Below are 26,831 nucleotides of genomic sequence, written 5' to 3'. Positions count from 1 at the left end.
CTAACCAGTCAGTTACAGATGAAAATGGTCGTATAGCATTATGTTTCAAAAAACAAATCCCAAAAATAAAGGGAAACGTTAGTTGGAGCATGTAGTCCGTCAAATTTTCTTGGGCCGAAATCCGTATAAACGAAAGTCCGGCCCAACCCAACAGATCAAAATCCTCCCACGACCCACACCGCGCAGCAGCAGGCCGAAATCTCAAATGGGTGTCACAACTGCACAGCGCAGTAGGCTGAAAGCATACGTTGGCCGAAACTCATGCCTCCGCACAAGTTGATAGCTCCCAAGTCGAAATTGGACTTCCATCGGGCCCGCCAGAGGCCCACCCGAACCCGTCGTCGTCGTCCCCTTCCCATTTCTCCCTCTCGCTTCGCTTATCACCTCCCAAAAACCACTCATCATCCGCTGCTTGGCTGCTTCCCCCTCCCCACCCCGGCGCCGCGCCACCATGGCCACCGCCACGGCGACCCCGCCGCAATGCTGGCAAGGGCTCCCTGCTTCCGCGCGCGCCCGCCCGCCTCTCTCCTCCCACCTCCGCGTTCACCCCCTCGCCGCTCCCTTCCGTCTCCCGAGGTCCCGCACCGCCAGCAGCGGAAGAGGAAGCCGAGCCGCCCTGGCCTGCTCCCCGAGGTACCGAATCCGCGCGAACCAACACCTCTCCTGGTTGCGAGCGGCGTGCAGCCACGGTTGTTGCGGTCATCGAGCTGGATTTTGATTAGGTTCCTTCTTTCCGATGTGCTCGTGCATCAGGTGCACGCTGGAGACGGCCGGCCCCGCTGGCTTCGACCCTCTGGGGCTCTACAAGGAGGGCCCGTCGGGGTCGGATTTCTCTTCGCGGTCGCCCCTGTCGACCTTCTTCGGTATCCTGGCGCCGGTGTTTGGGAGCTCCAGCGGGGGTGGCGCCAGGAGGGAGAAGGCGTCCTATGGCCGAGGAGCAGCAGGTTGCCAGTTCACCGTCACTTCTATCAGGACTAGGAACGAGTTGTATTTTCATGTGGACTATGCAATGATGCTATGCTTCTGCACAAAGCTGGTTAGGTTAACGCGATGATTTGTTAGCTTATACCAGTAAAATTTGAAGTGAATCTTCATGGGACAAAACAGTGGTACCATGCTACTTGCGTCAAAGTGTCGAAAAATTATGTAACGTAATTAGTTTTGTAGAGAGATGAGGGGCAAAAGTACTGCCATGTTAGTTTGCAGTTTAACATAAATGTGATCCGTTTGGACTTAACAAGCCCACATAACATCAACACCCATGAGTTAGAACCGGAATTCCATCATTGTAACAAAAATTGGATCCGGCTTATGAGAAGTCTGTAGAAATTATCAACATTCTTTGGCCCAATTAATCATGTGTGCCCCATATCATGCCTAGGTTTTCCAATTGTTTTCAAAATTTATTTGCCCTAGCATCTAGCACACCGCCTCTTTTACTTCTGATTTTTAAAGGTTTAATAGCTAGGATCCGTTCTGGTCATGGATTTTCTGGAACCCACTTCTTTAGCCAGTTTGACTTTGCTGTTTAAAATGTGTCTTAATCCAAGTAGCTACCTTTTAAGCAGCTGCAATCGAGGATAGCTCCATTGACATTGGTGACTTCTTCAAGGGCCCTCTACCTGGCAAGTTCCTGAAGCTCCTTGGTTTCTTGGCCTTGTCTCGACTTGGTGTGTATATACCCTTGGGTGGGGTGAACCGAGAAGCTTTTGCTGGGAACCTTGACCAGAACAGCCTGCTGGGCACTTTAGATTCTTTCTCTGGTGGTGGTATCGGTCGTCTTGGAATATGCTCCCTTGGCATTGTACCATTCATTAACGCACAGATTGTGTTTCAACTCCTTGCACAACTGTACCCAAAATTGCAAGACCTTCAGCGGAAAGAAGGGGAAGCAGGAAGAAAGAAGGTTCTTCAATATACAAGATATGCCTCTGTTGGTTTTGCAATTGTCCAGGTTAGATTCCTCCAAAAATATTTGGCTTTAACAGTGAAAATCTTGTGATCTCATATGCTATGGTATTGGTTTAGGAACGGAAATTCCATGAGCTCTTCTTTTTTTCCTAATTATGTGGGATGACTCAAACATGTGATTAATAAATTGAAATTTCAAGAGCACTGTATGACACTTCAATTGCCTTGTAGTTAGCTTGGCACCACTTACTAGAAGTCTTCTGTCTAAACCTCCATAATCTTGCATTTTTTACATGTGAAACTGAAATGACACTTGACTTGTTTTAAACATGTCATGCAACTTAATAAAAAAATATTGCTATATCAATAGAATGCTGGATGCCTAGACTGTTCTTAATTTTTAAAAAGTTACAACTGTATCCAACTGTGACATGGCTCCTGCAGGGCAAAGAACTAATGAGCATAATCACATAAAAGAAAGATGCTCGAACTTGTTTACAGATGCTAACATTAATGTCAACAACAACAAAGCCTTTTAGGCCCGATCGAATTATGGCAGCCTAGAGTTGAACCCAACATGATGCTAACATGTTTTTGGCAAACTACCTGGGGAGTTCCCTGCAGTGCAGATATATATAAAAAACAGGGGTTTGGTATGTACCAAAAAAGTGGAAAAACAAAGAGAAAATAGGTCAGTCTAAAGGATATAATCTACCGTTGCTAAATGCTAATTGTGAGGTCTTCTAGGCTTCTAGCATGAATATGCAGAAGAAGCTGTCTGTAAAGAATTTTACCACTGCAAAAATTTCCAAGTTTCCATGCACCAATCTAAATAAATAATACTGGAAGTTCATTTTTTCCATTTCCAAATTACCTGTACTACTGAAGTGCATTAAAAAAAAGAAAAAAAATATAGTGCACACAGTTAACTTTAAGCTTGCCATCTCAGTATGTTTTTTCTAACTTTTGTGCTTAAATTGTTTTGTAGTAAACAAGTATGATAGTGTCTTTGTATCTTGTACTGCTGTGTCTTGCCAGCTACTGCTTTGTTGCACAGAAGCGCCAGGGCGAGAGGTTCTTGACTCGAGTGTTTGTGCTGTGACGAAGCGGCTTTTCTGGTGTTCTTCTCCTTTATTTATAGCCGATGATTACAGCTAGATAAGGCCTAAGAGGCTGGGTAAACATGGCCGTGGTGGCGCCTAAAACTCAGGCATGATCAACTACATGCATGCTTTTCTAACTGTCTAACTACTTTGACTGAATCCCCTGAATAATAGCTCAAAGATTGATTGATCAACTCTTAACTGATGACACAAAACAGACTGAAATAACTGACCTTGCACTGAGGATTACACTAACATGCTTGGTGTGTTATAATGTGATCATTTGTTATGTTATCATTTTACCTTGAATGCAATTTTGTCATGTTAATTTTATACTGCGATGCTGTCAAGAATAAATATGCATATTTATTTCTAGGCTATTGGACAAGTCCTTTATCTCCGTCCTTATGTGAATGACTTCAGCACAGAATGGGTTCTAACCTCGGTGACATTATTGACACTTGGATCAGTCTTTACTACTTTTATTGGTGAAAGAATATCTGATCTGAAACTTGGAAATGGAACATCTCTTCTTATATTTACAAGTATTATATCATATTTGCCTGCATCATTTGGGAGGACAGTTGCACAGGCATTTCAAGATGGGAACTATGTTGGACTTATCACAATCATGTTGTCGTTCTTTTTGTTAGTCCTTGGAATTGTCTATGTCCAAGTAAGTAAATTTTCATTCTTCAAGATATATTTACACATTTTATTTCAATTTTCTAACTGCCTAATTCATATCATCTGGATGATTTTCAGGAAGCTGAGCGCAAAATACCCCTGAACTATGCTTCTAGGTACAGCAGTCGAACTGGGGGACTTCAACGATCTGCATATCTACCATTTAAGGTTTGAGACTTCATATAATTTTATTGGACCGTGAATTTTGCATATGGACAAAGTGTGATTTGATTTGACATTATGGTACTTCTTGTGATGTGAAAAATATTAGTCTTCTGAACTACCCATTAACTTAGATGTGATCTCTGAGGACAAACAGACAATCTAAATTATCTTTAGATATCGTGTATGAAATAGGACTAGATTAATTCACCCAAATGTTCTTGTGATTTGACCTAACAAAGAGTTGGAGCCTGCTAGGTTGCTCATAGCTAACCTGTTTATCTTAAGTACATGAATGAAGTTTGTTAGGTTTAGTCCCACATCGAAAATTGATGGTAGGGGAGCAGCACCTATCAGGCTAGTCTTTTGGGTTCAGTTAGGACCCAGGCCTTAGTTGTGGGGCTTGGTGGGGCGCTGCCTCGTGGGTATAGCGAGCTTGGCCAGATCCTCTGCACACTAACAAAGTTGGCCCTGTTGCAACCCCCACCATTTTTTGGGTTCCTAACCTTTGAAACTCCTTACAATTTCCCTGATTTTTACCTATTTTTTTCTGTGCAACCTTGCAAAGTGCAAACTACCAAAGGATGAAGTAATGACTTCAGTACAATTATGAGCAGGTCAACAGTTCTGGTGTCATGCCTATCATATTTTCAACATCTTCGCTGGCTTTGCCTGGTACTTTGGCACGGTTCACAGGCTTGGAGTTTCTTAAGAAGGCTGCCGTAGCCCTTAATCCAGGAGGTAAATTGTCAGATTTCTAGTTCGCTGAAGGCTGCCGCATTTTCAGGAGAATGCTGAGCTCGTGAATTGCTGGTTCACAATTTAATCCTAATGTTAATTTTCTGCTGTAGGTTCTCTGTATCTTCCAACCAATGTATTACTTATAGCCTTTTTTAATTACTATTATACATTTCTCCAATTGGATCCTGATGATCTTAGTGAGCAATTGAAGCGGCAAGGTGCTTCAATTCCTCTTGTGAGACCAGGGAAAAGCACAGCTGCTTATATTAAAACAGTGAGTTCTTTCACTTCCATTAGACTACATGCTTTTCTTCGATTCTGATGCACATATTCCAACTTCTTACCTAATTCTTGTACAACTTCAAATTGGATGTGTTCCCTTAACAAATAAACTCTTGGGCTAACAAAATCCAACCTAGTGGGTAGGGCTGGGCAATCAGTGTATTAGGTTTTATCCGTTCGGCGTCTCAGTTCACTGAACTTACATGTGCCTTTACCAGTAGAAAATTGATCAAGCACTTGTATAAATTGCCAAGAGACCTGGACAGGGTGTTAACGACTAACATATATGAAGATGGTGTTTCAAACTGGCATGTCCTCTATCTCTTGTATGGTGTTTGGAGGTTTTCGTAAGGTTGGTTGATTTTGTGAAAGTGCTGTGTGAAAATGATGTTTAAAAAAACAGTAGCTATTCTGTGAGATAGCTTTCCATATTTTACTCAGCATATGCTTTTGTACTTGATTAGACTATGTGGCAACAATAGCGTACGACAGCTGGGAACTGGTTGCAGATGATATTTTTGGCCTTTTGCTTATATGTTTTGGTTGCAACTTGCAATATGTTAACTATCGTGTAACTTGGCCACATTTTAAAAGGCATTAAAATTTCTTTAAGAAAAGCTGGCAGAAATTGCCCTACATCCTGCCCATAACAACTCAGTTCGATGTTATTCTGTGAGTTTCCATCTAGCTCTGATCTTATGTTATATGTTACTGAAAGAATTTTGTCATTGCAGGTTCTCAGTCGTATATCTGTCCTGGGATCTGCGTTTCTTGCTGTGCTAGCTGCTGGACCTTCTGTGGTTGAACAAATAAGTCACTTGACGGCATTCCGGGGATTTGCTGGTACATCAGTGCTTATACTTGTTGGATGTGCAACTGATACGGCTCGGAAAGTTCAAGCAGAAATAATTTCCCAGAAATATAAGAATATTGAGTTCTATGATGTTAACCGTTTTGACCAATAGTTGATCTCACTGGTCGTTCTTTTCAACCTGTACTTAACTTTTCAATTGTGTAATTGAGTTTTGGATTCTTAGCTAAGCATTTTATCATTGTTCACTTGGATCTTATTTAAATTCTACTGTGTATAGCACTGAAATCTATACTTGAAATACAGAAGCATTCATCTGTATACTAACATAGTAACATGTCAATAAACTCAAGCCGTAAAACTATGGATCATCGTTTGTTATTCAAAATTCATGTTGCTGTTGATGTTACATGAATTTTGTCCTTCAGAAGAGGGAACTTAAATTACGATTCCCTTCCATATTTGTTGTGTGCCTTTATTGCATCAACTGAATAATTTGCTTATTGGTCAAGAGTTCACTAGAAAAGGTGATATAGACAGGTTAAAAAAGGATGGAAGGATTGAACACAAACACAACTATTTCAGTTTTGTACACATACCTTTTTTATTGGGAACTCAACTGTAGCAAGAATGCTTTGTGCGCGTGCAACAAATTTTCTCATCTTCTCTGGATACCTCTTCTAAATTTCTCTCTTTTTTAATCTTGCTGTTTTATTACTATGTGACTAAGTGCTGCTTCTTTTGTTCAAGATCTATGTTTGACTCATGCAAATAGATCAATATGTGTTCATTCATCTTGCACCTAGAGTTGGTATCACATTCGTGTTTGCAATATTCATGACACTTGACCACTGTTCAAGCATTACGTTAACATCAGAAACAATAGAACCATGAAAGAATATTTATAGTTGGGAGGATTATGAAAATTTAGGACTAACTACTCTCCCACTCACATCATTGGACTTTATAGATGCAGTCGATTTACTATTCTGAGTCGTGTCTGCAGAGAAATCAGGTTTCTCTGGCTGCTCAATCTTTGTTTTTTCTGATGAATTTAATACAATTTGAGGCACTTACCATGAACCTGTTCATGCTCAGTCCAGCTCAGTTTTTTTCAATCTCCAGCCTGACCCAAACTATGTTCTGGGTTTTTCAGAATGCATCAAGAAAAGTATGTAATGTTATGTTCACATATCTATGGCTCTATGCATAAATCACATGCAACTTAATACTAATATTGGAAATAGATATTTAAAATGGTAAAATTATTACTTTTCAGCATTTAGTTATGCTTGGGTGGAACTTGTGTTCGAATAGGCCTAACAAACTTACCCTCCTTTTGCTATTAAGAACCATCTGAGACACACTTTGCATCACCGATGTGCCGATGGACCAATGGGAAGAATGATTCACACCTACTGCTTAGAACCAAAATGTGTACTGCAGGTGCTTACAATGCAGTATCCTGGGTTGCTTGCTACAAACTTCAAGCCATTGACTTGGTGCAAGAGCAAGACCGATTTCAACTTCGTGACTATATTCTGACTTTCTTGTTTTGGCTAGCTATCAGCTGGCTGGTGCCAATGAGCATTTGATGTTAGCAGCCCCTTGCTGCGGGAATCTCCTGATTGTGGGATGAAGGAATTAAAGAAATCTGTCCTATGGCTTCAGCCACCATCTATCTTGGACCTTTGTTGCTGTCCTTGAATGATTGCAAGCAATTCGTTGATTGCCCCACCCTTACAGATACTGTAAGTGCAGGAGATAAGAAAGAGGTCATATGCACCTAGAATCCTAGATGGCATCTTGTAGTTGCTGATCCAATTCTGAGAAATATAGCACTTGGTCGACATTTGACAAGTCATTCCTCCTTAAATTAATTAATTTTTTACACATGATATACTTGTTTATGAGCAATGTTTTGTTGTGTCATTATTCAAACATGAGAATAAGAAACAGATCTGGTTATTCCTGCAAATATATAATTACTGACTAGGAAGTTACTCACATGTTGTTCAAGATCAAGATGGAAGTGCTATTGTTTTACTGGATCAAGGACTGCTGCTAATTGGATCACAGAAATGAGAACTGCAGTGCTGCATATCTGTCAGGTAATCTATCATCATTCATTCTCCATTTCTGTTTGCTTTACTAGGAATTTATCGAAAGATATCATGTTATGGAAATTGAATATAATTTTTTCTTTGCCTTTTGGATCTCAATAAGTAAAACTCAGGGATTATCATAAGCAATATGAATTTACCGTGTCTCTATATGACACTCTTCTTCTATTAATACAATGATACACAACTCTCGTGCGTGTTCGAGGAAAAAAAAATGAATTTACATGCATGCTACCATTGAAAGAGGTGGTTATTAACAGTCCGCAATGCTAATCTTATAGTAAATAGGTTCTTATCAATGAAAGAGCTTTTCACCAGATTCCTGCACATCCACATTATGTCCCTTCCTGAATACATGTCATGTCGGCTTCAGTATTTGGTTCTAAATAGATGCCATTCTGCGATTTTGAGACTACTCTTTTCTAAAAACCTTTTTTTTTTCTTATGCACCTCTTTCTACGATCCATTTTTATTTCTTAAGTTGATGTCTTCAGGACAGTTGGATGTATTCATTTGGCTGAAAAGTGGCATCAGGAGGTATCTCCAAGTAAATAAAATGTTACAGAAGAAATTTTAGGGACAAAGTGCTGTTGGTTTTAGACTCTGGTGTGATGCATGACTAGAATTATCATAATTCATGGGGTGGTCTAGAAATACAGAGTCTCCTGTTAGGGATTTATGGTCCCCACCATGGGCAGATGTATTTCTTGGACAGTGATATTATAGTTGTGGCCACTTCATTTTGCATTGCACGAGTGAATATTCAATAACTTATTCTGACATTGCTGCTATCCACATTATGGAAAAACATTTGTGCTATTTGCCTTTTTTATCATTACTTGAGGTAGCATGTTGACAGTTAAGGAACTTGAAAATATGTGGTTTTATTTTATTTTATTGATTTTTTTTCTCGAACATGCAGGAGAGTTGCTTATTTCCTGGAGTTATGTTACCCTTTTTCACAACCCTGGAAGGATAAGGTAGCATAGTTAGGAATACAGACAACAGAAAGGATGACAGAATATATGGCTGAAGGTTTTCACCGTGCAAGAACACAATAACTATCTAATCTTACTGTTTGTGTAAACAATAATCGCGCATGAACAGGGTGACGGCCCTTGCATGGCCTGGGGCAGCTCCATTCATGGGCCCTACCTAATGGGCTGCACATGACAATGCCATGCTATGCTAGTTTGGGTGATCACCGATAGAGAAATCAGGCTCCTCTGGCCGATTGTTCTGTGCTTTTAAGAAGATTGTGGCGATCTTTGAGAAAGGAAATTCTGCTGCTCTTGACCTAGAGCTGGATGAGCCCTCCATATTCTGTCGCCTCTCTTCAGTGGCATTATCATCAATCAATGAGAAAAATGACTTCCACCTACTGCTCAAGCTTCTTTCTGCTGTCTTCTGTCGGCTAATGTGCCTCCTCCATGCAGACTGAATGAACCTGGCTGCCCATGTTCTCCATTGGTGTGAGTGGAACCGGAAAATGTGCTGCAGGTGCTTGGAATGCATCATCCTGAATGTGCTGGCCACAAACTTCAGTGTCATCTGCTTGCAGTGAGAATGCCTCAAACTCAATGATTGTTCTGACTGTTCTTGTTGATAATGGGTAGCAATCACCAGAGCTGGGAAGCAATGCCCATGTGAGCAATTCCTCACCGCAGAAATCACCTGGTTTTAAGATGATAGAGTTGAAGAAATCTGTCCTGCCACCATCAGTTGTGCAGCTCTCTAGCTTTCCACGAAATACGAATGTCATCACCTTCACAGGTTCTCCTTTGCGGATGATGTAGGTGCCCTCACTACAAAGGAGATAATTCATGCGCTCACAAATAGCATCAAGTAGTTGGTGGTCCATTGCTGAGAAGAGTGGCACCTAAAATGTTGATTGAAATATTATGGCTTGGTTCCTCGTTCACATATCAAGTAGAATAGATGGTTAGTATTATTGCTGAATATTTTAGCAACAACCAGAATACCACTTACACGTTGAACAAGATCGAGGCATAGCCACTGTTTTATGTCTCGACGAAGACAAATGGTAGTTTTTTCAGGATTGAGTCCTCTTCATTCCGTGTTGCAATCCACTTGTACTCCAAGAACCAACTTATGCCTTCTGCAAATCATCAGGTATTTGATGATCTGTCATCCAATCCTCCATTTCTGTTCTCTGTATCCTCCAATCTTTCTGCATTTTTTGAAAGAGATCTCATATATGCCTGTGGACATTTACTTTTCCTCATTAAGATCTATTGTGCAAGTATATGTTGTTTGAAAGATGACCATGTACTACGTTTGTGATGATAACTTACCGTCATGCTGCCAATTAGCTGAGCAAACAACCCAATGCTGAGAAGAGTTAACCCTATTGCAAATAGGTTTTCACCAATGTAGGAACTTGTCTCCTGTGGATCTCCATACGTACTGACACCAAATCATAAAAAAAAAAGGCATTTCACTCTTCTGGCATTGTAACAGCTCTTTCGCAAACATTGTAAATAGCCTGAACTCATTGTATGGGTGATTTGTTGCATGATACTAATATGGTACCAAACTGGAACTATCAAAATTCAAATGCACAGCGATAATGATAAGATTATGAGATGTACGTTAATCTGTTGCATTCCCCACCACAGGGAGTAGAAATATTTTTCGGGAAATGATATTTCAAACACTCCATTTTGCATTGCTTGAATGAATATCCCAAGTTGATGCTGTCACTGTCAACATTGCATTCTGTGAAGACTTTCGTGGTTTTAGCCCAAATTTGACTTTGGTTTGATGTGCCATAAATGCAATCAAGAAACTTGAAATCACACGGTGCATTATCTGTCATCTGGGTCCTTGATGGAGCATTGTGTTTCCCAGCATGTTTTCTGCTGGCCAACTGCAAGTAGATAGTATATTGATCCAACAACCTGGTAGAATGTTATTATGTTAGACCTGATTCTGTGGCTTCTTAGATGTGCTTTAAATGCATGGGAAACACCGATGTATTGTGTTTTAATCAGGTCCCTGAGGGCTAAAGCACATTGTTCGTTCATGGCATGCTTAATCCTTGTCAAGCATTCTCAATACTTTTACTGCATTCATGGATATGTCATTATAAATTTATAATTCAAGAAAATGAAAAGACTCACATGACTGGCGACCAAATACAGAAATAGGTTATAGCTACTTCCAGTCCACCCATTTTTAGTCAAAAAGCCCACTGTTTTGATAATGTTACGCTGAGCTGAATTACAATGTATAACCTAACTGCAGATTGGACCAAGATTATCAGAAACAAAGAGATGTCGATATATCTGAAGCTCAAAGATGGCAGGATTGCCCACACAAGGATCTGCACATGCGAGGAAGGTGCATTAGTATTCAACAATTACGCATACACCACTCTCTTCTGATTGCAGTTGTGGAGTTCTCTGAAAAAGGACACGCACCTGTGGAACAGGCAGTGCTGCTGCGAGGTCGATGAAGAAGTTCGTTCTGATGTATCTGTATGCAATTTTTTTAGGATCTGTGACAAGCTCACCCTTGCCAAGCACTATGGAACCTGGATCAATATATGCAGTGAAAAATCTTGTGGAAATGAACTACGAAGAACATGTCGATAAGGAGATATGTGAGCACGATGGCAAAATGGCGGTTTATTTTCATGCATGGGGGGTAGGCACTCTCAATGGTTAGCAAGAAGAAAAATAGAGGATCAACGCATTGAGAAGCTACACAGGAGATGAGGAAGGCGTGGTTCCATACAGTACAGTGTTGCCTCCGGGGTCTAGAATCCAGCTTTGCCAGTATGTCCAGTGTAACTTATACATTGTCTCGTTTCCTGTTGTATTAGCGGAGCCTGTGGCTGTATTCTGTTGTTGGCCTCTTCCATCCTTCTTGCTTGGGTTAAACCTGTGGAGATGGAAATTCATAGCAGAATCATGTAGTACTTTTGAAGGTATATAGAGTACTACATAGGAACCTGTACATGTGATTCCCAACTAACTGTATTAAGTCTGCTAAACTAATGCCTAGAATCTAAGTTGCACTTGTTTATGAGACTGAATTTGATCTTTTTTTTTTCCCAGTCATTGTAAAGCACCAATACATGTATTTTGTAGCAATTATAGTATCATACTGGAGTACCAATTACTATGCTCCTCTTATACTTTAAATTGACAGTTCAGAACTTGTCTATGCAAGGGCCATGAGTCGATAAAAAGATCATCCTTATATACATGAATGGATGAAAAGATGTGCCTATCAATTAGACTTTCAAACATACTTGAGGTAGTTCTAGTGAAAAATGCCTTAGCAAATATATCAAAAAAAATTCATTATTTTGTCAAACTAGACTTTCAACGTTACAACAGACAAATAATCTCCAAATAAATAAGGTAATGACTCTAGCTAGCTGTATTTTTGTCCGACGGAACCGGCGATTGGATCCACCGCCCGTCGTCCAACGAGCCTCGGGCGCACGCGCTCAGCCTCCCCCTGACAGACTAGTCCCACGCACCGCCTACGCACCTCGCTCGCGGCCCCACTGACATGCCGGTCCCATGTTCTAGAAACCAGAGGGAAAATTTATTCAAAACATTAGGTCGCGCGCCTGTTCATTTCCTCTGGTCATCTTCTCTCTCTAGGGTTTCTCTCTTTCCTCTATCCGCTCTCGCACCCACCGACGATTTTCGGCCGCATCACCCCCATCGGCTTGCGCATCTGGACACCCAGCGGGGAATCAGCGCGGGGTTGAAGCGGAGATCGTACTCAGGTGAGCTTTTCCTCTAGCGCGCTCCTATCATTTTGATTCCCATGGAGTTTAATCTAGGTTTTTCGCTGTTTTTGCTCTTGCTTTTTGATGGAGGTCATCGCCCCCAAAGCAGCTGGAATCCGGAGCTAGGAAGGAGTGTGGGAAGCGAAGATCAGATAGGTGAGCTCATCCCCCCTCCCCGCTCATCCCCCTAAATCTCTTCACGACTCATCTCAGATAGGTGTTTTTGCAATCTGGTGGTGGAAAGGTGAGCGATCCTCCCCTTTTTTGCGCCGCGTTGCTCAGAATCCCTCTCATATACGCTTATGTGGATTTCCTCCCAGATTTTTCAGTGCACGAAGGTTGTATTTACATTGGAAGGATTTCTGCTAGTGGAAAAAGTGTGCACAGGTGATTTAAACTGAAAATCCCCCCCCCCCCCCCCCCAATCCAGCATTGTAACATTTTTTTAGTAGTTGTTTTTTGGAGTGGATGCTTAGGTGTTTAGATGTTTTTTTGCATTAAATCTATGTGTTGGGGCTACATTGTGGTAGTGTTTTTGTTGGGGTTTGGTAGGGAGGTAGGGGATATCAGGAGGGGGATTTACAAATTCTGGATTGATGATTAGGAGTTTTTTTGTCTGAATAAATTATAGTTTAGGTTTTAGTATGCAATAATTTGTTTTGACCCCCTGAATATAGTTTAGCGGTTTTTGTTGGAGAACGGTGGGCATGTATGGGATATCATGGTTTTTTTCACAGTTTTATGCACTGACTTTTTAGGTGTTGTTTGTCTGAATAAACCATAGTTCAGGTTTTGCACTGACTTCTTTTTACCTGCATAGTTGAGGGGCTGATGGTCACAGAAGTCTCTATTTTGAACCATAAAAATCCACCAGAGTAGTTGTGGTTTTTTGCAAGAGTGCGGATAACCATGTAATCCCCGGTGTGGTGGCTCCCTGGATGACTGCGATTTTTAGCCCCTTAGCCCCCATCATCACTAACCTTTTTATCTTTCGTAATATGTAGTTTTTCATTAAAAACACATAAATTACAATGCCAAGAGTACAGAAGGAGAAACAAGGACGGACGATATCATCCAATGCTATATGTCACAATATCTACTACCATCTGTCAGTTTTTTGGTAATATGGTCATGCATTTTCATTTTTAGGCAATAATACCTCTCTCGGCTTGGCAAATTCATACATTAGTCTAGGCAACTTTTATTTAATAAGTAGGCATTGCCATCTGTCATTTTACTAATATAGTCATGCATTTTCATTTTTAGGCAATAATACCTCTCTCGGCTAGGCAAATTCATGCATCAGATTAGGCAACTTTTATTTAATAAGTGGGCATTAATACACTTAGCATACGCATTTCAGCGCATCGGGCTAGACAATGCAAAACTCTAAGGTTCTTATCTTTTTCTGTTCGTTTCTATAATGTGCAGGTTCTAAGGAATAGGGCCTCCCCGTGCTAGGCTTGCCAAGCGATATAGGGTCATGTCTGAAGATCAGAAGAAGATGATTCGAGATGTGCATTTCGACGGGCTGCTCAAGATTGAGTGCTCCACCATCCCAGCAGAATTTGCAAACTGGCTAATGGTTTGAGTGCTTCAATCCAGACACATCAGAGCTTGTTCTCCCTGGAAGGGGAAGGATTTCAGTCACAGTACAGTCCGTTGCTGATATACTGCATTTGCCAACCAAGGGTGCCGAAGTCAAATATGAGCTTGACGTGGATGCCATCAATTTTATACACAACAACTATGGCATTCTGCAAGGTTCAGCACCAAAGATTGAAGAAACAATTAAAAGGATCAAGAATAACAAGGACGCGAATGAAGATTTCCTAAGGTCCTGGCTGATGATCGTAGTGTCGACTTTTCTGTGCCCTCCTACCAGCTTGGGGACAAGCCCTAGATGCTACCCCTCACTAGTGGATGTCTCAAGAGTGAAGAAGTTGAATTGGTGTCAGTTTGTGGTCGACCAGCTCAAGGTTGCTGCTAAAAAGATCAACACAAAAAATTCTGTCAAAGGTTGTATCCTACTGCTTGTCATAAGTCTCACTCAATACAATATATTTTTTCCATATTCATCCACTTCTTTTTTTCTGTTCAAAAGATTTAATATTGTGCATTTTTCAGATTATCTATGCAGATTCTCTAGCTGTTGAAAATGTACAAATCCCTGCCACCATACCAAGGATTGCTGCATGGACAAGGAAGCTGTTGGACGAGGTCATCAAGCTAGACATGAATCCTGACGATTCATTTGGCAAACTCAGGGTATTTTCTTGGAAAGGTAGAACATCTATGTTGTGACCCTTTTAAGCATTACTCAAAACCATTAGCCACTTTTTTCAGCTCAAACCATCGGCACATTCAGTGGTGCAGGACTCTGCTTTCCAAATGGACGACATATATAGCTTTGTATCGTCAAAAGCTTCGAGGATTTGGCACCATAGGTATGTACACATGTCTCAACTGGAGCGGCAAGGGAACATGCAGTTTGTTTCGCATTCACAACCCAGCATTTTAGTGTTCCAGCAAAGCATTTTTTTAAATGTGAACCAGCAAAATAGTATATTTCAGATGGCATTTTATTTGTTCTCATGGTCAAGTTATACTTTTTGGTTTATTTTTTCAGAAGAAGAGGAAAATATGTGAAGTTATAAGGGCGTCACAGAGGTGTTAGGTACATTTATTCAAGAATTAGCATTTGCAGAAGATGGGGATCTAGCTGAATCAAGTCTAAGAAGATCAAAGAGCGGAGGACAGTGAAACACTACGATGAAGAAGAAGATGAAGAGATAGAGAAAGATTCAAATTATGAAGCTGAGGAAGAAGAAGATTTTTGCAGCAACGATGAAGGTAGTTTGGGATTGGATTCTGAAGATGAAGCCGACCACGCAGCCGCCCCTAAGGATATACCAGCAATGGAAGAAAATGAAGATCTTGTGCCATTAAGCACACGATTAAAGAGAATGCAATCAGCTTTAAAGCAACTAGTCAGCGGTCATGGAACAGGCAGCAGTGGAAGCACTCGAGGTGATGATACAGTTCAGGATCAAAAAAATACTAAGGCAAGAGGCGATGCACCCGCACCAACAGTACCGAACATCATCTCTGCACCCTCAGCATTAACTGTACTAGCAGCACAAGGGGATCAAGGAGTGAAGAAATTAGGGAGCGCGGACATCATACGGGCATCATGCTGCCACAAAAATCAACCACGACAGTCAATTCTGGGGGGAAAGAGTAGTTATTCGAGCAAGTGATGGCAATAGGAGTTCTTGGGACTTTCTCCCACCATATTTTGATATTATGAAGGCAATTGAAGGAACAAGCGGATCACACCAAATTCAAGTTCGTGCCACCCTCACTGCCATACCCAAGAAATATAGCATCAAGCCTGGTACATCCCCCTAACAACCTCCCCCCCCCCCCCCCATCCTCTCTTTTTTAAACTATTTTTTTACTCTTTTTTATGTCAGGCAGTTATATTTATCTTATTAGGCAAAATAATTACTCTTTTTTATGTCAGGCAGTTATATTTATCTTATTAGGCAAAATAATTAATTCCAGTTGGTATTTTCACCACCAAAATTGCTTTCATTAGTCGGTTAACTGTACAGTTTTTTTCTCCCCACCAGATGATGCGTCTCCATGGACATTGGACAGTCTACTAGATGAGGAGCTTCAAATGTTTGAAGATAAAGCTATTGAAATGCTTAAACAAGCCCAGACAAAGCGCAACTAGGTTGTTCCAGGCTCAGCTACACCAAAGTGCTCAGCAACCCCAGCAGACAACCTGAACGCAGTATCTAGTAGCAAGCAAAATGTGATTGGACAATCAGCATCAGCTACTTATCAAATATTGACAAAGGTACCAGCAATGCAAACAGTGGGAGACTCCTCTGTCACACTTGACTACACACCGGCGCCAAGACGGATGCTCAAAACGCCCGTAGCTCTGCAGTCCCCATATGTTAAAATCGCTCGAAAGATATCTTTTAAATGCAGCAAGGCTGTGTCTAAGGTGTATGATGTTGTTTGCTCGTGTCCAGAAAGATGCACCAGGTCTAACAATAGGGAGTATGTGTATCTCACCTCATTGCCTTCTCATTTTCACTCATATTGGTTTTTTTAATCTCACATATGAAACCCATCTTTTTTTTCCTACAGCGTAATCATAATCAATTACCTATTCAATCATGCCACATTGGGAGATCCGTGGACTCGGTAAAACTAGGATGGAAGTTGAAGAGTACCATTGCAGAGATTGCCATTTATGTGATCAATGGAAAGAAGACAAGGGGGGCCACCAGATGCGTAATGCCACTGCATGCATGTTTCAGTAAGTTTTATTTTTGATAATATGCAGAAATTTTTTCTGATAGTTTTTCTATCTTTTTTACGTGTGTATGTTTTCACATCTATCGTGACATGTTTTTACCCCCATATACCTGTAGACACTTATGCTAAATCATCAAATGGGAAAGGCAGCGGTCCAACGAGCCTTCAAAAAAGATGTAAACCACTTAGACCACCGATAGATGGTATGCACCAGAATTTTTTTGCACGGCACCCCCTGCTAAATCCTAACATGATGTTTAACAAAAAACACAGATATTCTTCCCAGTCCTACAGAAGCTAGTGGAAGCTGATGAACACTCATGGCACTACTTTTTGATTGTGCTAAACTTGCGCAATAAAAGTTTTGAGCTGCTGGACTCTATGAGGTCACTTGAAGATGAAAAGCTAGCTGCTCGTTGCAATGGTTTTCTGGCTGCAATAAAAAGCTTGTGGAATGACCACTACTCCGATTCAAAGCATCCAATAGATAATTATGAACTCGTTGATATTGCAGTCCCGAAGCAGACTAACAAGTAAGACAATGTCACTTTTTATTGGTGTCTCCACCTTTCCCCCCATATTTACAACAGATGTTGCCACAATCTTACATGCGTTTTTTTCTTTTTTCCCTCATCCTCGCTCACGCAGCAAAGATTGCAGGTTTCACATGATCATGCATGCTCAGTATTGGGATGGACGCTCATTGAGCCACTTCAATGAGAATGATATGTCAAACATACGCAATATATTGACATACAAGTGGATAAAATATGAAGAAAACGACACAGCATGGGAAACCATTCTAAATATGAAGATATAGGTATGCCACATACTTTTTTCATATTATAGTTAGCATTTTCAATATTTCTCAATAGGTATGATATAAGCATCCCACAAGCATTTCTGATCTCTGCAATAGGCAATTCAACTTGCAATATCATAGCTATTTGTGGCACCCCTACACCCCCTAGACCCTAGGCTCTAAAAATCCACCTTTGCGCTCCCATAGCCTATTCTCTCTCCGCAGTTTTCTTCAGTTGACAGCCATAGACCCTGACTGACCATCCTCTATACCGATTTTATCGGGGCACCTTGTAGCATTATGACCAGTCAATTTGCAGATCCCGCACTTGTTCTTCCTCTTTGCCTCTGCATTCATCCCTCTCTAAAGTCTTTTTTCCTTCTTACGCCCTTTGACTTTCGACCTTGGTGGATTGCCCACACCTTGTTGCGTCATCGCACCTGAACCAACCAATTCAGCAGGTTTGCGTCCAGGGCCACCACTGTTGTTACCTGCATGCAAAGATTCATCATGTAAGTATCAAGGGACAACACAATACAGTAGACTCTTATGTGTGTGTGTGTGAGGGGGGGTTTGGACGGGGTATTGCAATTTTCTTTCTTACCACTTGGGATAGTTGGGATAGGAGCCAAAACACCTGCATTTTTAGGCACATTTGGATTAGCAGGTAGATCATTAAATCCTAAAGGTTCAGATAGACCACACGTATCCCCTACTGCAGCAATAGGCACATTAGGCCCATCATCAGGGATAGATGCTGGAAATATGCGCCCCCTCTGGGCGATGCTTTTTTTCTTTTTCTTCATTTCATCAACTTCAGAGCGCGTCAGACTTATGTGATTGTACATAATAGTATACACCTCTTTTGATGTGCAGCCCTCCACTGCCAAATTTGCAAATGCAGTAGAGAGATTGGTAAACCACATAGTTTTTTTTGTTGTTCAACGGCATACCACGTGCTATGAAATCAGCTTGCAATGGGCATTAGTGGCAGCACCCTCATTGTCAGGAACTGCTTCTTGTGTCCACCTTTTCAATATGTACAGCTGAGGAATAGCCTTCACACCCAATCTTGTCATCACTTTCATTATATGGCAACAAAGCATCCTATCTCTATCAAATTTTTTGCACTCACAGTAGTAGTTTTCCTTATCCTCAAGTGTTGTGACAAGGTAGTTTCTTTTGCCATAACCGTAGACAAAAATGTTGTTCGGCAGCAGCCAATATTGGAATTGATCTTCAGGATTCACATCATATTCTGCAGTCTTTTCAAACTCTTTTGAGAACCTATAGAAAAGATTCTTAGTGTACATAGTACTTGCATGCCTCTTGATAGGATATCTCGACCACCTCCTTCTCTCCCTGTCATCTATCCTAAAGTCCTGCCCATCCTGAGCAACAAGACACTTATCCTGAATCTTTTGATATTGCCTAACAAAGTGTAGAACAGACATGTTGGGGTTCATATACTTTTTCAGGACAGCATTGAACCCCTCGCTCCGCTGAGTTGATTGCAAAAAGGGGTAAAAACAATGCATGTAGTACGCAGGCACAAAACTGCTCCGCATACCATAGAGGCGCTGAAAATGTACATTCCCTTGCAAATTATATTTGGTTATCATTGCTGACCATTTTGCTTCAAACTCATCCGGAGTCACAGTGTAGTTCATGCATTCTTTGAAATCATCTTCTAGTTCTTCATCATCGTCTAGAACAGGCCCTATCGTTCCAGAAAACTTATCCATTATGTGCCATTGGCAATTTCTGTGATTTGTGTTTGGAAAAACTTGCACAATCGGAGCCCTCATAGCAGCGTTCTGATCAGTAATAATGCTCACAGGTGCTTTATTATTGCCTCTAGGAATTTCTCAAACAACCAGATGTAGCTAGGTGTTTTCTCATCCCTTATGAAGCCACAACCCAACATGAAAGACTGGCCATGCCTGTTGATGCCAATAAATGGTGTAAAGGGCATATCATACATGTTTGTCATGTAGGTAGCATCAAAAGACACCTAATCGTTGTAAGACTCAATGTAGGCATGTCTTGCAGGACCATCAACCCAAAACAAGCACTCTACCCCGTGCTCAACATCAAGCTTAATCTTGTGGAAGAATTCAGGATCTTCTTGTTCCAGCTCTCTAAAGTAGTCCAAGGTTTGTTGCACATCCTTGTACTTTTCTATTCTTCGAATAGTGGAGCGGAAGTTGCCAACATCTTTCCCCTCATAGGGAACTAGCTGCGTAGAACCATAAAACTCATTCATCAGCTGCATTATTCGCCTAGTGCTCAAGTTGCATCCGTGCAGCAATGCAATAAAATCCTTCTCCCCATTAGGGATCCCTTTGTGAGACCATAGAAACTTTTTCAGCGACGGCTTCACGACAAGTTCATGGTTGTGATCTGGTGCAAATTATATTACATGCCACTTATCAGCAATTAGCTTCACAACTATTCTGGCTTTGCAGTCTGTATGCTGCATCTTCTCCCTCTTCATCTTCTTGCCACCATCAAGCTTCTTTTTCTTCACAGAACCATCATTGTTATACTCAGGTTCCGAATCATCTTCATCATAATTGCTTTCGTCAGAGGCAGCAGTCCCTTGCTCTTCTTTCACTTTCCTCCCCCGCCCTTCTTTGTTACACATAAACTGAACTTTGTTCTGTTCCCTTGTCAAATACGAAAGACGTGTAGTGCTTGTACGGATAGAAAATCCAACCCTCTTTGCATATGAGTTGTAGAACTCTCTTGTCTCTTGCTTAGTTCTAAATGTCTGACCTATGTATGGCACTGGAGGTGTTAGCCAAACCTCTTCCACAACTTCTTGAACTACATCTTCGAGTACTTCTTCTACAATATCCTCAACAATACCACCACCAACAGTGGTAGCTTCTTCGGTGTTAACAACATAAGCATGAACATTTTGACTCCCACCACTAGCAATTAGGGTGGTCCCAACATCTGGCTGTGTTTGCTGGTTTTGGTCTTGTAAACTTGGAACAGCAGGGTTTTGTTGGGTGCAATAGGAAGGATTTGCATCAACTCCATCTAAAAAATCATAATCAAATCCCGGGGGAGGCTCGTTCAAATCCATGGTGCCTGCACGATACATTTTGTTATTAAGCAGATTAGTATTTCTTTTTCTATTTTCCACGACCAGGCAATCTGTGTGTATACTAACTGACAAAATAAAATACTTTGTACAAGCAGTTTTTAAACACATTACATCATGCTGGCAATAAAATATTTTAAAAAGAGCAAAATAGAGTACATTGCTAAGTATTTTTTACAAATCAGTAAGCTAATCTACGGAAGTTATTCTACTTAGTAATATGATGAAGTTCTTCTGGCAATAAAGCTAGCATGATGAAGTTCTTCTCATTTTGGCATTTCTTTTGCAATCTACTGTAGCAGAAGCTAACATGTTGGGGGTGGAAAGGAACGGCCATGGCCAGGCAAAGGTGGGCACATGATTAATCAGATTTGGCATCAAGCAGACTTTTGGTCTTATTGAAATGCTCAAGTAAATTTGTGTACATAGATTTATGCAGATCTATGCAGATCCATGGGGAGGAACTCTAAATCCATGATACAGCAACTAAAGTAGTTATGTGCATACATACCTTTTTTTATGCTTGTGCTTTTTATATTACTTTTTCTAATCAATCTCTTTCGGTGGTGTTGGCATCTGGTTGAGCAATCTTGCTTGTCGCCTTCGTGTTGTCAGGCGGCGACGGGCAGGGAGGAACCTGTCATGGAGGCGGCGTCTGGAGGGAACAAGATCTTGTCGTCTTGTCTTTGTTGCCTGGGTATTTTATTGGGGAGGAAACGGGGGGTGCAAGGGAAGCGGACCCTGCTGGATGCTCTTTTTTGCTTTTTATTTTAGCGACGGGTGGCCCGGAGCATCACTGGTTGGCGCCAAAAGCACCCGGCGGGTCTGGAATTGCCAGATTAGGAAGTCAGTATTTTTTATTTCCAAAAATAGTAAGGCCGTACCAGGATTGGTTTTAAGGCCGGCCGTAGGTTAGCCGAGTCCAAGAAATAATCATATCTTTTTTTTCACAAAAATATTTGTTGTGAAATCTCTTGAAAGTTTCAATGGAATCACCAATTATATAATCCATCCAATCCATGAATATTTGCATTCGAAACTATCGCACAAACTCACCTCATCGTTTCCTTGCCAATCCCTTTTGACAGGTGCTCTTCTTCACCGGGCGTCAGCTGAAAAGATTTGACCTCTCTCACACGGCCAGATTTCCTAACCAACCAGTACTCAAATGCTACTAAGTAAGTAGCACAGCCATAGCCTCTTCAAACATCCCTCAACGAAGGGAATGCAGGAGTGACGACGCGGCCATATGAACCAGAAGTTCTGGAACCTTCTCCCTCCACTCTTAGAGAGAGAGAGAGAGGTGCTTGATTTTCTCTTGGCCTCTAGCCATAACCTACAGATATGTACATGAAACGCAGCATGTTCAACGTTGCATAAAAAATGCAAAGAGTACATATTCTGCTAATATTTAATAGATTGTACAAACTGCTTTTTATTCCAACGCAAATTGCGTCAACGGATTTGTTGGAAAAGAAAGTCATGGGAGAGCGTAAAGCAGAATTGAGGAGTAGGAGCGCTTATGTACGGAACCAGCTGATCCGATACTGGGTGAGGTTGCACCGAAGGCATAGCTTTTGGCTCCTGGGAAAAGCCAGCGATGAGTCAATGTATGCTTTAACATCTAACAAAAGTACACACCAGTAAGTTTGTTTATTTTTCACAGAAGACTTTGATTTGAGTTTTATAATTTTTTTGAAATGGCACACAGGTATTTAATATTACCTGCATCTAGCTAGTCATTGTTAAATAATCAAGCTACTTAGCCTTCTACCAGAAAACCTAGTGCGTATTTCAAAGGAAAATATCAAATTGTGCAGGTAGTTGCACGTATATTGTGACATTGAATATTTTGATTTTTAATGGAAGATACATGGTGATATAGAGTTGGTTATGCTCGTCAATTAATTTTTTAAAAGACTAGGGACTTTAATCCCGGATTCATTGTCCCGGTTAGGAAACCGAGACTAAAATGGCTTCCCAACCGGGACCAATGAAGGTTTCTGTACTCGCTCCCTCTCTAGTCACAAATAAAGTAAATTTTTAGAGTTGTTTTAAGTCAACTGTGAACTTTGATTTCAAATTACTTTCTTTTTTAAAAATCTATCCGATTACGTTTTGTCGATACATACAGACAGGGGTACCTCCTGCTAGGTGTCTAGACCCTTGGCGTCTCACAATCTGTAATCTCCCCCTCGCCTTCTGGGGGACGTGGTATACGGCCCGGGCCTAATAGCTGGGACCGTGGTCTCCGGACCCTCCCGGTGCTATTTCAGGTCCGGGGCCTTCACGTCCCCAGGAAGGCTGGAGATCTCTCGGGGAACCCCGCGGACCCGGTCTCCCCAGGGAGGTCCGGGGCCGCCACATGTGATGACCGGACCATCACAGGCTAGCCCGCTCCGACCGGCCTCGGGGGCCCGGACCCCCCTCCCCTGGGAAGGGGTCCGGTGCCGCCACGTGCCGTCCTGCAAAGGGAGCGGGGCTGGCCCTGCCGCGTGCCTGCGGCTAGAGGTCCTTCGCGGGTCTCCAGCCCACCTACCAGCATTTAATGCGGTAGCTGGGCCGGGCGCGCCCAAGTCAAAAAGAGCGGCCTGCCACTGACACACAGGGCAAGTAGGATGACACCAGGGTAAGCTCGCCTGTTTCCAAGGCGGCGCGTCGTATCACCGTGCACAGTGCGCGGACTGTGTACAGTCCCGTCACGGCGCTGCGTGCGTGATGATGGCCTGTAATAGGCGAGCCAAGGCGTGCGCTGCAACAGTGCGCACGCAACGGATCAGCGCTGTTTCACCGCCTGGCAGAAGGCTACATCCCAACAGTGACAGCACGGCTTCGCTGTTGGGCAACACTGACACCGGACACTGTGCAAGATAAGGCTATACACGGCCATATCCTGGCTATGGATACGCACATCAACTTCCCGATAGAGAAGACTACGGAGAGGAGCTGGAGATGAAGATCTCCATATCTCTCATAGAGCAGGCTCCTGTTGGCCGGGCCCACCTGTCGGGGCCCCGCACAGTGTAAGCACTCCCCTTGGACTATAAAAGAGATAGTGTACTTGTTAGAAAGAGGGCTCACACACACACGCGCGCGCGCGTTCACGCTGCTCTCCGTTCAGGCTTGCATAGTCAATACAACACTAAAGTGGACGTAGGGTATTACGCTCCGGCGGCCCGAACCACTCTAAATCTTCGTGTCCTTCCTGCGTTCATCTGCCCACCGATCGAGCTGTGACACCCTAGGTGTCAAATTGTACCATAATATGTATGAAATGTAATGCATGTGTTGATTTGTATAAGGTTGGTTGTAATTGTAGCAACAAGACCCTATGTGTAATTTTATAAAAATATGGGTCCTTTTATGTAAATTAAGCAAAGTATAAAAAGTGACTTTTAAAGTTTACTTAGGACTAAACTGCAAAAATACCAGTCATCATGACAGTTATGAAAATTTTTAAATAGGTCCAAAATTTTGACCAAATCCATTTGGGTAAGGACAAGGTAATTTAAATTTTACCTTTGTTCAAATTTAACATGAAATGCTACAAGTTTTGGGTTTTTTAAACTTGAGCCCTAAAACAATGTTGTAGGGCTTGAAAAGTTCTACAACTTTCGTTTTGGGCATCCTCTCATTAGATCTTTGTATCGTCGGGAAAAATTAGTTTACCGTAGAGCCCCTGTGTTTCTTCAGTTTTACAAACAGGTCCCTGGGAAAATCTCCCTTTTCTTCCTCCTCCGGCGCCGCTCTGCGCTCTGCTCTCTGCTCTGCATTTTATCGCTGACCACCTTGCCGTCTCATGCTGTGCTGCGAGTTTCTGTGCGCCATAATTTCTCGTCGCAGGCAGCTAAGATGCGTTCCCCCTCGTCCAAACCTGCACTGCAACCTTATCCTCACCACTGCGCACGGCACCAGGATTTCTGCCGTTGCAGTGCCTCCGCCGCCATTTGCCCCACGCCACCTCCCTCCAGTACGTCCCCCTGTCCAGCGCTGCCGCGGCCTTTAATTCCCCGAGCTGCTTCGCCGCGGAGGACCACCTCCACTGGAAGCTCCCCATCCCTCCTTCCCCAGCTCCAGTGGACTCAGGCGTCACGCCATTTCCTCCTGGTCCTCCTGTTTCCCCCACGTACAGCGACCTCCAGTTGCCTCCACCCCAAGCCGAAGCTGCACCACCCTGCTCCCCCAAGCCGAAGCTGCGCTGTCCCTGCTCTCCCCCAGACCGGTTTTGCACCGTCGCCTCGCCCTTCCCGGCCGGAGCAGTCTGCTCCATTGATGCTCCATTTTCCCACCGCCGAGACCCTTCTGTTGGCCCTTCTGCTCACCTTGTGACCCCCAAAATGGGCTCCTAATGTGCTGCTCGACCTCCCCGGCGACCATCTGGTGAGGTGCCCCTCCCTGCGTTATTCCCCTGTACAGGATCTTCTTTTCCCCATGGAATCAATCCCTGCGTCTCCTCTGTTTTGTTGCAGATAAGGGACCTCGTGCAGCAATTAAGGCAAACCCAGGGTGTTTTCTGCGAAGTGTAGACCCATAGGAACAGTACAGTTCGAGGACCTGTATGTAAGGGTGCTTGATATTTCGTGTGAAGTGATGCTGCTGACTTGTAAAATCCCTAGAAAATCGTAGAAAATTCAAAAAAATATGAAACCAGTTGCGTGTGAATCTTCATTTCAAATTCTATCACCTTTGTTTTATGACCATGCTGTGAAAATAAATAGTTTGTGCCGTATTTAGAATAAAAGTGAATGGGCGCTTGTTATTTCATGTGAGTGGTATTTTTGGCTTGTAAATTCAATAGAGAATTGTAGGAAATTCCAAAAATTACAAAACCAATTTTGTTTGAAACTAGGTTTTGAACTCTATAACTTCTATTAAGTGAGTTTGATTTGAAACCAAATAGTTTTGAATCAATGTTGAATCTAAGATATAAAAATGTAATGTCCAATTCGTAATTCCAACTTTTACCCTATAGGTTAATCTGGTGATTATGATTTGTAATATACAATCTCCATAGATTAAGTATGTAATAATGTGGACTTTTTAAACCTAATCTTGTTTATAATTCAATTCTTATAAGATTAATCAATTCCATTTGTTTTATATAAAATTAGCTAAAGCCTTTTCAGTAAAGCTTATTTAATTAAATCTTTTGATCAAAATCTTTAAATATGCAATTGATCTGTGTTTAAGTTTTCAAACTTTATAACCCTAATTACTTAGATCTCATTTTCAATTTGAATTTTAATCCAAATTTGAGTATTTAATTTCTGTTTTCAATTAAATAAATGCTTTAGTCATGAATTAATACTTATAATTCAAGGCTTAGATTCCTTTATATACCATGAGTTCTTGAATGTTAACTTTGGATTCCACCTTACCGTGAATTGACATAAAAGTGTGTGCATCCATTAACTTCATGTTGCATATCATGTAGACTCGATTTCTTCCGCCGACGGAAATTATCAGCTAATCCCGGAACCAGAAGAAGGTTGTTCTGAAGATCCCGAGAACTTCGTCAGGGAGTTCTCTGAAGGCCCGAACCAAAGTTTCGGACGTTATTAACTTGACTAACCCCAGCCCCACCAGTAAAGGCAGCCCCGGACATATCCCACTATTTTATTTACACTGCAACCTATATCTATCTATATTGTATCTTGCATTAGTCTAGGAGTTGGAATAAAACCTTAGATGCATGAATCCTAGGAATCCAATGTAATGCTCCCGAGTCCTTATCGGATAGATGCTCCGCTAAATAGGACCGGTAGAAGTCGGGTGATTCCTGTCACTCGCGCATATAGGGGTTGTAATGTTTACATTCCTGTTCTCACTATAAGGATGCCGGACGGGAGTTTTGTGCGGTATCATTGTTGAGGTGATACCCGTCTGTGTTGTTGAATTGGATAAGGCCGCGGGGTGTGTTAGCGGTGGTTAAGCATTTGAAAGTACTAACCACATGCCGCGAAATATGGTAAGCGGTAAGCCTAGTAG

At 42.0% G+C, this 26,831-nt stretch overlaps 1 protein-coding gene and 1 pseudogene across 4 annotated transcripts; one reads left to right on the top strand and one right to left on the bottom strand.

The window, feature by feature from the left end:
• The first annotated feature begins 395 nt into the window (after positions 1-395).
• LOC112896565 (preprotein translocase subunit SECY, chloroplastic) lies at positions 396-11,869 on the top strand. Of its 4 annotated transcripts, none has more exons than XM_025964581.1 (11): positions 396-633; positions 754-944; positions 1,569-1,954; positions 3,391-3,690; positions 3,780-3,869; positions 4,481-4,604; positions 4,715-4,878; positions 5,621-7,448; positions 7,724-7,808; positions 8,743-9,953; positions 11,088-11,869. In XM_025964581.1, the coding sequence occupies exons 1-8, from the start codon at positions 452-454 to the stop codon at positions 5,849-5,851; spliced, it is 1,668 nt and encodes a 555-aa protein (XP_025820366.1). In that variant the 5' UTR covers positions 396-451; the 3' UTR covers positions 5,852-7,448; positions 7,724-7,808; positions 8,743-9,953; positions 11,088-11,869. The 4 variants fall into 4 exon arrangements, with proteins under 4 accessions (XP_025820366.1, XP_025820365.1, XP_025820367.1 ...); XM_025964580.1 differs by having other exon boundaries at positions 7,718-7,808; XM_025964582.1 differs by having other exon boundaries at positions 5,621-7,808; positions 11,088-11,183; positions 11,338-11,869.
• On the bottom strand, positions 9,009-20,825 carry LOC112898108 (annotated as a pseudogene).
• Between the last annotated feature and the right edge of the window lie 6,006 nt (positions 20,826-26,831).

The sequence above is a fragment of the Panicum hallii genome, chromosome 6 (assembly GCF_002211085.1).
Source record: "Panicum hallii strain FIL2 chromosome 6, PHallii_v3.1, whole genome shotgun sequence".
Lineage (NCBI taxonomy): Eukaryota > Viridiplantae > Streptophyta > Magnoliopsida > Poales > Poaceae > Panicum > Panicum hallii.
The sequence above is the reverse complement of the archived record's forward strand: the minus strand, read 5'-3'. Positions and strand labels throughout refer to the sequence as shown.